We start from the raw sequence: 13,351 nt of genomic DNA on the forward strand, positions 1-13,351 counted from the left end.
CACCTCGGCTCTTATTCCCCAAAGCATCAGAGGGCAGGACAAGGAAGAAGCAACGGCTGGAAGCTTATCAAAGTGAGAACCAACCCAGAACGAAGAAGGAAATTCCTGACAGTGAGAACAATTTTGCAATAGTGGGGACGATTAATCAGTGGAAAGGTTTCCCTCCAGAAGTTGTGGATTGCTCCATCACTGGAGCTTTTTGAAACGTAAGACGGGACAACCTTCGGACTGGGTTGGTAGAAGGTCTCTTGCCTTAAGACAGAATCAGAATACTTTGGAAATAAGTACTTCGTTACAACAAATGTGCAATTTATTTTGTTTTATTTTATCCACCAGCAAAGGCATTTTTATTTGCATGATTATAAAGTTGTACATATCCTCTTACATTTTTGCAGAGTAACCCAGAAGCCGCCTTCTTCTTCTTCTTCTTCCCATGTATTCTGGGCATTTCATTGGAAAGAGGCACATCGACCGGCATAGAAAAGCAGTAAAACACAACACTCACAGGGAAAACTATCTCTATACATACAAATTTTAGCTACCCACAAACTTCTAATTGTTCCAAGGTTGATTAAGTGAATCATTTTCTAAAGGTGGCTATACTTTAAAACATCACTTCTGTACTTTTTAAAGTATAGGGAGGCGTTGATAAAATTGGAAAAATGAAGATTGATAGCTAATAATAAAAATTATTAGCTAGTCCTCTTCCTTTCCTCCCATCCATCATCCACAGCCAGCAAGGCATTTGCAGGACCATAAGCCAGGGTGGTAAACACTGACTTTCAGTAATTAATAGGAGCCTGGAAGAAAATGCAAACCATTCAGAAGTCCCAGTATCTATTCTGCTAAGTATTCTGTTAAAAGTAAAGATAAGGTTCCCTTCGCACATATGTGCTAGTCGTTCCCGACTTTAGGGGGCGGTGCTCATCTTTGTTTCAAAGCCGAAGACCCAGCAGTCCGAAGACGTCTCCGTGGTCATGTAGCCGGCATGACTCAACGCCAAAGGCGCACGGAACGCTGTTCCCTTTCCACCAAAGGTGGTTCCTATTTTTCTACTTGCATTTTTTACATGCTTTCGAACTGCTAAGTTGGCAGAAGCTGGGACAAGGAACAGGAGCTCAGTCCGTTATGCGGCGCTAGGGATTCGAACTGCCGAACTTTCTGATCGACAAGCTCAGCGTCTTAGAGGCCGTTAATGAAAAATCTTTTATGGGCTACAGATACTTCGGCATTTAACAAAAATGAAAATATCTTACATGTCAGGAACTGACAGTTCAAGGCAATCCAGGCAGAATAAAGAAAAAGTGAGCAAACTTGAGAATGGAAGAGAAGTTTTAAATTTGGGGACTATGGCATGTACTTATACTGTCATGGACGACCACGAAATGCCATGTCCTTTTTCTTTTCTATTGTCTCATCTGGAAGACCCTACATCCGTGATGACGAATCTATAGCACGCATGTCATATGTAGCTCTCTCTGCGGGCACGCACACCATTGCCAGCTGATATTCTGGTTGCTCAGCTGGTCTTCGTGGGCGCCGGAGCACCGGAAAACACCCCAAAACCAGCTCCCAAAATGGCCCAAAAAACAGACCATGCATGCGTGTTCCACTTTGTTCACGGTGCCAAAAAGGTTCACCATCACTCCCCTACATGACTCAGAAGATCCTGCAAAGCGTAGAGGACATGAGTAGGTCCGAAGCACCATTTTGCATAGCTGAGAGAAGTTTGGAGGAATATGGATTTCATTTACTAAATACTAAAGGGCGTCCTTTTTCCTCCCTGCTCAACCATGTCTTGAGGACATCTCATTCCACCCACTGTCTTCTCACCCTCTGGAAACATACCTGCCGAAAGACCTCGAGTGACACGGCTCCCAATGTATCTCAAGATGGCCAACGCGAAGGGCACGAGGGTTTGGGATGTCCAAGGATGTCCACTTCTTTTTTAAAAAAAAATGCAAATGTCAAGGCAGCAGCCCCCTTGCAGGCTGGACAAACAGGTTGGAGACGACGGATGGATGGATGGATGGATGGATGGACACAGTCAAGATGAAACATACCAAAATGTCAGACAGCCTACCGACTGTTGTTGCCATGACATCGAACAGTCAACATCAGTCTGATAAGCTATCCGACAGAAAGGTACACGCCAAGGAGGTGTCACAATGCTGGACAGGAAGGCAGGTGTTGGGGGGGGGGAGAAGAGAGGGGCACACAAGTGGGAGAAGATGGGAGACGTACCACTTGCTTGACCAAAACAGAGGACAATCTGGCAGAAACCCAACTGGTCACGCATGATCACACGAAAGGCAACATAAAATAGAATTGGGCGAGACCAAGCATCCGCTAAAATCAACTGACTTTTTGATTAGTCAAAGCTAAGAACACCTTTGGAAAGAAAAATGGAATTTCTACCAGGCACTACTGTCAGGTCCAATTCTGTCCCGCCAAACTTCTGAAGATGTTCTTCAGCTATTAAGAAGTTCTTCAGATGTTCTTCTACACGTTGGGACAGAGCAGGTGACTTGTCTTAAAGACAGGAGGGGAAAGTTACAACGCTGACAAAAAGGAGACGTCGCCCCATGTCACCGGGCCAGGAAGGAGAAGCTTTCTCCGTGCATCAGATGCCCAAACAGGCACCAGCCATCTATGAGCTACAAGCTACGACCTCCAATCCATGCTGTGGAAATGAGGACCATCTTCTTTCCAGGGAGATAGGAATTGTCCTCCCTTGAATCTGCCTATTGGTGGTCCTTTAGATGCAGGTCATCCTTCCAAGGTGTTCTGAGATGTAAGCGCTCAAAATGAAGCAAAGGAACTGTTTTATAACAGAATTGGAAGGGACCTTGAAGGTCTTCTAGTCCAACTCCCTGCTCACTTCAGACAATATCTTCTTAAAAATATCCAACATCTTCTTAAAAGACTTCCAGTGTTGGAGCATTTACAACTTCTGGAGGCAACTTCTGTTCCACTGATTATTTGTTCTGTCAGGAAATTTCTCCTTAGTTCTAGGTTGCTTCTCTCCTTGATTAATTTCCTTTCATTGCTTCTTGTCCTGCCCTCGGGAACTTTGGAGACTCCCTCTTCCTTGTGGCAGCCCCTGAGATATCGGAAGACTGCTACCCTAGTCCTTCTTTTCATTAAACATGCTCAGTTCCTGCAACCGTTCTTCATATCTTTTAGCCTCCAGTCCCCTAATCCTCTTGGTTGCTCTTCTCTGAGTCTCAACCTCCTTTTTACATTGTGGTGACCAAAACTGGATGCAGTATAACCACGGTCTTTCCTCCCCCCCCACTTTTAAACAAAAAGAAGCACCGTGAAGAGGCATCTTTGAATGTTGTTTATTTCCAGTTAACCTTCCCTGCAACCTTACAAACCAACTTCCTGTTGCATTTCCTAAACAGTCGCTCTGGAAACACTGCGAGAGTTAAACCATTTTGATAAGATCCGATGGCAAAGGATACTCCAGGTTATTGGGGCTTCCCGGGTCAGTTAAATAAATAAAGATAACTGAACAGTGTCAAAAAAAAACCAAATCCCACCCTGATCTGAGCAAAGAGTTTTTGGGAAAATCCAAGCCTTCGTCCACAACGGGGGTGGGGTGTTGAAAGATTGGGAAAAGGAACTAAAAAGAAAAAAGAAATGGGGAGGGGAGGATTTAACCGGCACACACATACACACACAAAGGGGAAGAACTGGGGATAGTTTTAAAATTAAAAGAACCCAAACAGGGAAGTCTGGAATGATTCTGAGAGGGTGTTGATTTAATGCCCTTCGAAACAGGCCCAAGGAAAAAAAACGAAGAAGTGGTTTCCCCACCCTTCCAGTGAACACGACATGGGGGAATTTCCAGATGTTGTGTCAGAAGGGCCCCGCCCGCTGCTGGTAAATCTTAAGATCAGTCAGGTTAAGAGGAAGATGGTTTGCACCCCATTGGGGAAGAGGCTGAACTTTTAAACGTCATAGATGGACAGGCGCCCTAAACGTTCTGGAAGGCCGGGAAACTTTTCTTTAAAAATGAGGGGGGGGGAGAGAAGGGGGGAGGTGGGAAAAACTCCACCCCAAACCCTAGCTCCAGCTATGGAGTGAATTTGGGAAGGGGAGGGGGGAAAGCACATATGTTAAAACAAATTAATTTACATTGAAACAAGGGTGCATCTGTTACCTTTAACGTGGAGACGGTGGCCCGCGGGAACCGTGACGAATGGCAGAGTTACTTAAACCAGAGAGTCCACCCTTACCCGCCCCCCCCCACCCCGCTCCCCTTCATAACCCCGTCCCTCCCTTTTGCAAATGATGATGATGATTAAATGCAAGGCTGGTTATTCCAGTGGAAGTTGGAGGATCCATCCCTCCCTTTGCTGATCCAGTTCACTGAGCTTTCCTCTCGGAGTTTGTGCGTTGCTGGAGACGCTTGTCGTAACTTTGGGCCATGGAGTTAATAATGGACAAGACAAAATAGCACACCATAATTATAACCAATTTCTCAAACGTCCAGGAGAGCCAGTTTTCACCCTGCAGAAAAAGAGGACAAGAGGAAGGAAGAGAGAGGGAGGGAGAGAGAGAGAGAGAGAAAAGAATATTAGGGTCATGCGTGCTATAAAAATATGAGTCTTCCTTGACTTACGACCACAATGGAGCCCCAAACTTCTGTCGCTACGCGAGACGGTTATGGACTAAATTTTGCCCCATTTTATGAACTGTCTTGCCACGGCTAGTAAGTGAATCACCGCAGTGGTGAAATAAGTGGCATGGCTGTTAAGTGAATTTGGCTTCCCTGCCAACTTTCTTGCCATGGCTGTTAAGTGAGTCGCTGCAGTGGTGAAACAAGTGGCACGGTCGTTAAGCGAATCCGGCTCCCCCATTTGACTTTGCTTGTCAGAAGGTCGCCCAAGGGGGTCGCGTGACCCGGGGACACTGCAACCGTCATAAATATGAGTCAGTTGCCCAGCGTCTGAATTTTGCACACGCGGGGTGTGTGCATCAGCGGTCGTAAGGGTGAGAAATAGTCCTAAGTCACTCCTTTCAGTGCCCTGACAGCTTTGAATGGCCACTAAATGAGCTGTTATAAATCAAGGACCATCTGAGATGTAGGCTGACGGGAGGTAGACGGCTTCTACCGCTTTCTAACCTAAGTTTGTTGGGAAAGCAAAGCGAGGTTGCTAAGCCCTTTGGGGCGGCTGAGTCCATGATCCCTCCCGGAGCCACGGAGAAGGTCCCGGGTTCAATGGAAACTCCCGTTTCCAGGCCTGGTCGGGTGGTAGAACTTTTTAGCAACAACAGGCAACGCGGGAGGCAGCTGACCGGTGACCGATTCTATTACTGGAAAGAATGAAGTGGCCCTTCGTGGGAAGATGAGTAATATGCGGGTCAGCATCCTTCCAGGAAGTTGCTTTGGCCTCCTCCGTTTCTCAAGAATAACGTGGGAGTTATCAGAAAGCGTCTCTCACACCCAAGGCTGAATAATTTGTCCCGACAGTTTAAGCTGGCAGCTGGCAGGCTTTTAAGCGGAGAAAGAGTCTGTAAACCGGCTTCTAGAATTGATCAATGAGAAAGTCTGCATAAGAAGGACTACATGATAGCAGTCTTCCAATATTTGAGGGGTTGCCACAAAAAGTGGGAGTCAAACTATTCTCCAAAGCAACTGAGGGCAGGACAAGAAGCAATGGGTGGAAACTAATCAAGGAGAGAAGCAACTTAGAACTGAGGAGGAATTTCCTGAAAGTCAGAACAATTAATCAGTGGAACAGAAGTTGCCTCCAGAAGCTGTGAACGCTCCAACACTGGGAGTTTTTAAGAAGATGTTGGATGGCCATTTGTCTGAAGTGGTGTAGGGTTTCCTGTTTGAGCTGGGGTTGGACTAGAACAGTGTTTCTCAACCTTGACAACTTGAAGATGTCCGGACTTCAACTCCCAGAATTCCCCAGCCAGCGAATGCTGGCTGGGGAATTCTGGGAGTTGAAGTCCGGACATCTTCAAGTTGCCAAGGTTGAGAAACACTGGACTAGAAGACCTCCAAGGTCCCTTCCAACTCTGTTATTCTATATTCTACCCATTTTATAAAGTCTCCACAGAATTCTCATTATCCAAAACCTTGAACAGGAAATCCCAGTTAAAGATTTTTCTCTGCATCTAAGAAAATTAACTCCCTCCCAACTCTGTTATGCTATTCCGGCTGAAAACTGACATCGTTGTCTTACTCGCTCTTGGGTGAAAGTCCCAGTCTGCGGACAGCCTGCCGTTGCGCTCCCTCCCCTCGGGCATCAATTTAATAAAATTGGACTCCGAAAGTTAGCATCGGTCGTCCAAAAGGGGGAATAATAACGGGACAGATTTGGGAGGAAGTCTTTATCAACTCCGATCTTTTTCCTTCGAGACGCGGGAGGGCAGCGGTGAGCAGTGAACTGAAAAGTAAGAATGAAAACCCCACTTTTCTATAGTTCTCTTAAGACTGGCTCACTTTTCCTCTTAAAAGGCCCAACTTTCGGAGATGAATTAAGGTGGGACGGGCCAGGAAGGAAGACATATGGAAAGACTCTGCAACAAAAAAAGAATCTTTCCGGGACTGAAAATATGGATATTTTATCTAGAGGTGTCTCAATTTTTATTTACTGCCTAGTCACGATATTCTCAAGGTTCTTATTATTCTCAATTTCGTAACCTGCCTTAACTCCGATTCAGGGAGTTTTGCTATTTTCCTTAATGCCAGCAAAAAAAAAAGGGGGGGGGGATGGGAGAAAAGAGGCACCTAAAAGACATTTAAGGAAAGGAGACAAGATGAGATTTCTTACCTGGGGGGTATTGTTGGCTCTGCTGTGCAGCTTGATCCTCTGAGCTTCCAAGTGTTCTTGAAAAGGCTTTTGTAGTGATGCCCCGATGCTGGGCACGGAGCTATGGGTGAGTTAGGGAATGGGGGGCAATTTGCGAGCGAGGCCAGGCATTTGGGGAAGGGGGAGACGGGGGAAGAGAAGGGGGAGGAGGGAAAAAGAGAGAGCACAAGAAACATGATTGGCGGGGAAACTTACCCAATGAAAGCTAAAAAACCAGAAAAGAGCACGGGGGGCTCCTCCGGCGGGTGTAAAAAAAATAAAATAAAATTAAGGGGGCTGAAGTTAAACCAGCCAAGAAAAGAAAGTCAAAAAGATGGGAGGAAAAAAAAATGGCTTTGGCAAGTTCAGCTAAAAAAAACCCAGCCGGGCTCAAGAAGCAAAAGCTTGAAGCTTGAAGTCTGGAGCTTCCTGATGTGGGGCAGCCCCCTGGGTCAGGCCGGTGCTGGTTGGCATGGGGTGACTTCAGGAAAGTCCCCCACCGTTAATCGCCCAGGGTTCCTGAATGAACTGGTTTGAACCGATCAGCAAGGAAATGACTTGGCTGGTGTCAGTCGCCCCGTTTAAAAAAGGAACTGCCCGCCTCCCTCGGGTGACCTGTTCAAAAGAGGCGGGCCCGGCCCGAACCAAGTCCTTATTAGGACAACTCCTGCGTCATCCTTCCCCAGCGCCCCCCCCACCTCCGACACCCCCAGGGCCTTATCCCGAAAAGAATGCATTCCCCAGCTGCAAGAAAGGTACCCTCCCATCAAAAGTCAGGCAATGGGAAAAAAAAAAAGAAGAGGAGGAGGAAGAAAGCAAGAAAAAAAATGAGAAAGGAAAAGAGAGAGAAAGAGAAAGAATAAGAGAAAGAAAAAGAGGCAGAGAGAGAAAGTGAGAAAAAAAGAGAAAGGAAAAAGAAAGAAAGAAAGAAAGAAAGAAAGAAAGAGCCAGAGATAGAAAGAAAGGGAGAAAGGGAAAAAGAGAGAAAGGAAGGAAGAATAAAAAGAGAGAAAGAAAGACACATAGAGATAGAGAGAGAGAAAGGAAGGAAGGAAGAATAAAAGAGAGCGAATAAGAAAGAGACAGTGATAGAGAGGAAGAATAAAAGAAAGAGAAAGAGACAGAGATGGAGAAATGAAGGAAGAATAAAAGAGAGGGAAAGAAAGGGAAAGAGAGAAAGAGACATAGAAAGAGAAAGAAAAGGGAAGGAAGGAAGAAAGAAAAGTGATTGATTAACAAAGAATCTTGGCTTCTGAATTGTGCTGCAGTGTTCCTGGGAAGGCGAATGCTGCAGCGAAACTGGGTGCTATGACCACATTTCCTTAAGATAGAAAGAAATGCTGGTTTGGCACAAATGAGAGGGGTGGGCTTGGGGGAGAAGTCAGGCTGAGAGCTGCCTTCTTTCTGGCACTAAGGAAAAGCTTGGGTCCAAACTGGAAGCCCCCCACCCCCACCCCCAAAAGTGATCCCTGACACCCTCTGGAAGGATTGTGTGTGGGGTAGAGGCTGGGGAGTGTTTTTCTCTACTAGCGTATTCAGCTGCCTGCCACACCCAAGCCAGGATCAGGCCAAAGCAGGTTTCATTCTGGGTCTGTTCCCCCCTCCCGTAAAGCAAAGAAGGGGGTCTCTCCAGCAGCATGGACAATGTGCCCTTTAAGGTGCTGGAGAAAAATGCGTGTGTGTGTGCGTCAGGGATAGAGGAAGCCACCAATGATGGTCTTTTGTGGACTGGCTGGGGATGAAGAAAGGGAAAAAGTGAGAAAAGAGAGAGAGAGAAAAAGAAAGAGAAAGAAAGAGATGAAGAGAAAAAGAGAAAGAAGATGGAGAAACAAAGGAAGAAAAGAAGGAAGGAAGAAAGAAAGAGAGAAAAAGAGAAAGAACAAAAGAAAAAGAAAGAACATAAGAGAAAGAAAGAAAGAGAAATGAAAAGAAAAAGAAAGAATGTAAGAAATAGAAAGGGAGAAAGAGAAAGAAGGAGAAAAGAAAGGGATGAGAGAAAAAGACAGAAACAAAGGAAATAAGGAAGGAAGGAAGGAAAGAAACAAAAGAAGGAAAGAAAGAAAAAGACAGAGACAAACAAAGGAAGGAACAAAGGAAGGAAAGAAGGAAAGAAAAAAAGAAAATCTGTCATCCAACACATTTGGAAGAGGCAATAACACCAGTAAAACCCAAAATTGGGATCTCGGAAATCTGATTCCTTGCTTAGACACAGCAATTGTACTCTGGAAGGCATGGCTGACTCCAATCCGATCTCCTGAATCTCACAGGGGTCCCCACTGGATCCCATTGCCCCAAACAAAGCTTTATTCTTTTTTTTTGGGGGGGGGGAATTGCCAGAAGCCTAAAAGGGGGATTTTTGGGGCAGGGAAACAATTTCCAACCACTCGTCTTCTCACAAGTGGACAAAGTATAAAAAAAAAAAACGTTCTCAATAAAATTAGATTATGGCTTCCTTTGTGTTTCACTCCGGACACTAAGATCTGCAGCAAATCAATTCAATAAATAAATATATTCACAACATTCTCTTGTCCAACGCACATCGAGGTCTGAACAGCGCATGTGCATGCAATCACAAAATCAACAGAAAAACAAAGCCTCAACAAGCCTGAACAATATTGCAATTATTTCTTCTACAAGTAGTCCTCAATTTACAACAGTTCATTTAGAGACCGTTCAAAGTTACAACGGCACTGAGAAAAGTGACTTTTGAACTGTTTTTCACACGGCTGTTACAATGTCCCTGTGTCGCCCGATCCCCTTTTGTGACCTTCTGACAAGCAAAGTCAACGCCGGATTCACTTAACGTCCGTGTTACTAACATAACAACTGCAGTGATTCACTTAACAACATTGGCAAGAAAAATGGATAGAATTCACTTAACAAATATATCACTTTAACAGCAGAAATTTTGGATTGAACTGTGGTTGTAAGTTAAGGACTACTGTTTTTTTTTTAAAAAAAATAAACAAGGTTAGGCTTTCTTGGAGATTTAGATTTTGGGATGGGGAAGAAATTGGTTTTGTTCTTTTCAATATGTATGATATCCTCACTCTTTTAACAAGGTACGCAGGTTAAAAAGGACCTCCGTGGCTTCCATAAATTCAGTTCTTTTACAGTTTTAAGACCACGAGCGTGTCCTAACATGGTATGTATCTCCAATTTATCCTGGAAATCTCCAATTTATCCTGGAAATCTCCAATTTATCCTGGAAATCTCCAATTTATCCTGGAAACACTTCCTCAATCCTTGAAAATCCCTATCCCTGGAAAAATAAAATGTGATAATGTAGCATACAGTTTATTTTTTAAAAGTGATCCTCAGTGAAAAGATTAGAGACCCATCCCCAAATATTTTACAGCAAGGTTTTCTCCAACACAACCATTTCAAACATGGTGGGTTTCACATAATTTTACCACCACTTCGCCGCACACTGAAACTGTGAGCGTGTGAGTGCAGTCCTCCGTCAATGCACTTTGCTCGCGGGCATAGCTTGCACGCATGTGCGCGGCTTAGAAAATGAAGTTAAATAGGATGGCATAGCACCGGGGCGGGTAGGTGGACCCACCCGCAGGTCTCCACTAATTGTTTGCCCAAACCGGTGCGAACCGGCTGGATAATCTTATTAAGAAAATCTCTCACCTTACAGACATCCTTCCTTCCCTAAAAATTAAGAACTCATCATCCTTCTGGTATGAGTCTTCCCCATGCTTTGCCTGGCAAACTGAGTCACCTTTTACCGACCAATCTGCATTTCAGTAAAGATGACACAGAAGCCGGACCAGAGAAAACTCTTCAAAACTTTCAAAGAGAGTCAGCAGATCTTAGATAAGAAATGCCCAGACTATGAGTATTAAATGAGTAGCCGAATACTATTCATCTCTGTAAAGGCTTAAACCCACTTGCTTATTATTGAAATTTAACTGCAGAATAAAGTCCAACCAACATTCAAGATCGGGGTAAGGCTTGTTTCTTATGCATCAACCATTCACTTTTTTAAAATTTATTTTTTCTCTTTTATAACTCTCTTTCCGGTAATCAAACATGCCATAAAATAATCTTCTTTGAAATCAGCCGAATGGTACAGGTTTTTAATAGGTTATGCTGTAGACCTTGGAGGAAGTTTATGTATTTATACAACACTGCTAACTACTGAAAGTTTGCTATTTTTAACACCCAGAGGGGAAAAATAAAAGCAGCTTTAAATAATGTTAAAATCGTTGTCATTTTCTCTTTTCTTCTCAATTGCGTGGTTTTGATCTCCGGCCTCTGGCGCTAATTGTGGATGATTAATTAAGGGGAAAAGCTTTAGATACCTGCTTCTCATGTATGGAATGATGTTTCAGAACAAGAAAACATGTATGATAGATAAATGTGTTTCTCTTATGCAGTGAAAAGAAAATTAAAAAAAAACCCCACACATTTCTGATCTTGAAAATGAAAGTTTTACAAAGGCAGAAAACGGAATTTATTAATGCTGGGTTCCCTTGAAAGGACAGCTACCGAAGAGGAAAAATAATATTTTAAAAGGACTGTGCATTAATTTAAGTTTAAGTTTAAGTTTTAATAGATTTGTATAGTGCCACAGCTGGGAAAGACAATATTTTTTGTAGATCATAGGAGATTGTCTAAAACTAGCAGTCCTTCAGTCATGATTCTCTATTAATTAACCATTTTTAAACAAATGCTTAATTAATTTTAATTAACCATTTTTAACCACCAAGAACTGAACATCAACTTGTGCTGATGTGTGTTCTTATTTAAAAAGGAAGTTCCAGTTTTCTAGTGGCTTTTCAAAATTAGATATATAAAAACATGGGTGGGGGGGACCAATTTTTGGAATGCAGTTTTAACCAAACGGCAATATAGTTTTTGACTTCATTTCTGAAGCGATCAGCCACCCACCCGGGGCAAATGATTCTCAACTTTTGCTAATTTTCCCTTTTAAGATGCTTTTCTAGAAATGAGGATTCAGGGGATGTGAATTACAAATCCTTTGTAATCTGATTTTACAGATACATGGTCAAAAGAAAGCTACTTGAGAATTCTTTTCTGCATCTTATTGAAATTATTCGTTTTTGCAATCTTATATCTTGGCTTTTGGTCCTTGGGGCATTTTTGTTAAAAACCTTAGAAGTGCTAGTAAGTCTCCCCCCCCCCCCCGCTTTTTTTCTGAACTTATAGACTTCCTTTAATTATGCAGAGCCCAGTTAAAGAATTAAATGCATATCTATCGTTTAGACATAGCTGAAGAGGCAAAAATTATGTGATTTCTTAACAGTCTTCCAAATGTCTTTCCAATTTCAAAAGAAAGCAATTAAGAAGTATGAAATATAAATAAGAGAAGAAAATTGGCATTGGTGGCATAAATATTCCCACAGGTATTTTTGATTAAAATATTTGTACATAGGAAATAAAGTTCAGGTATTAGGATATCTCTTTGCTGTTGAGGATAAGCAGTTCAGGGGAATTGCAGGAAACAATACCTGTACTCAACTGAACAATAAGTTTTATTTATTCAAGGACAAAGCAAAAGCATAGATAAAATTGTGTCCTCAAATCTGCAGTTCTAAGAAAAAGCATGACCGTGATTCAACAGTTCAGGGGAAATTTTTTTACACTTCAGCTCTCTATAATATTCTTAATAGCAAGAAATGGGATTTAATTCTATAGAAGGGAGGTATAATTATACCAAATCACAATCCTTAGCACTCGTATTGCAGATACAACACTGTATTTTCTGATCCTTTCTTGATGTATAACTCAGGGGCTATAAATGCAACCCCAGGTTTCAGATGCACAAGTCTCTAAAATCAAAACAGCCCACTTAAATCCTTTGGATTGTAATTTTTTGGAAATGTAATAATTTTAAAACATTCTTTGACGATGACTCTAATTGTATGGACGGGCATATAAATAAAAGTGCGTTCCCCCCCCCTTTTTTTGTACTTGTAGAACATTTGTGCTTTAAGGACTAGTAAAATTCTAGTTTAAAAATGAACACGGGGCAAAGGAACGTTCTTTTAAAATTGTACTTTTGAACTCTTAAAAGAGTTCAAATGGCGATTAAATCGACGCTCCAATTAAAAACCGGTTTTCAAAAACGCAAATCATAATAAAAAAAATGACTTCGACACTCTCCGAAATGCTTTGTTTTCCATCACAAAGCGTCGTCACTGGGATGAACGCAGAGTGCTGCCACGTACTTTTTCACTCTGCATTTTTTGACTCTGTCCCTCCACACCTCGTTCTAACTTTGCACGCAAAAAAGGCTGTAAGAATCTACAATTGAAAAGTTGCGAGGGACACTTTCTAACCTTTGGAAAGAAACGCCCGTTTCACTTTCACCAAGGACACAACCCTTTCAAAAGGAAAACTGGGCTCAAGTCCCAGCCAACCTGTTCTATACTGACTGTTGTATGTACACATTTCACTACTGAAAGCAAATGTTATAAATCATTATCGTGTCGGTTAAAAAGGTAAAGCCGGAGAGCCAGCGCTGTCAGAAGGCGTCTCCGTGGTCATGTGGCCGGCATGACTCA

At 42.9% G+C, this 13,351-nt stretch overlaps 1 protein-coding gene across 3 annotated transcripts in view; it reads right to left on the bottom strand.

Moving 5' to 3' along the window:
• Positions 1-304: 304 nt before the first annotated feature.
• The window catches only part of VMP1 (vacuole membrane protein 1), a 150,007-nt gene continuing 136,960 nt past the window's right edge, over positions 305-13,351 (bottom strand). For 2 of the 3 annotated variants that reach the window (XM_087717105.1, XM_087717107.1), the window contains 2 exons: positions 6,795-6,894; positions 305-4,518 (listed from right to left, as the gene is read on the bottom strand). In XM_087717105.1, coding sequence (XP_087573231.1) covers positions 4,375-4,518; positions 6,795-6,894 — 244 coding nt within the window. In that variant the 3' untranslated portion in view covers positions 305-4,374. Of the gene's footprint in view, positions 4,519-6,794; positions 6,895-8,275; positions 8,545-13,351 lie in introns of those variants that run through there. The other variant, XM_087717106.1, reaches the window with a different exon arrangement.

This window comes from Thamnophis sirtalis, unplaced genomic scaffold (genome assembly GCF_051295495.1).
Source record: "Thamnophis sirtalis isolate CommonGarterSnake01/CBP01778 unplaced genomic scaffold, rThaSir2_p1.2 scaffold_6, whole genome shotgun sequence".
NCBI lineage: Eukaryota > Metazoa > Chordata > Lepidosauria > Squamata > Natricidae > Thamnophis > Thamnophis sirtalis.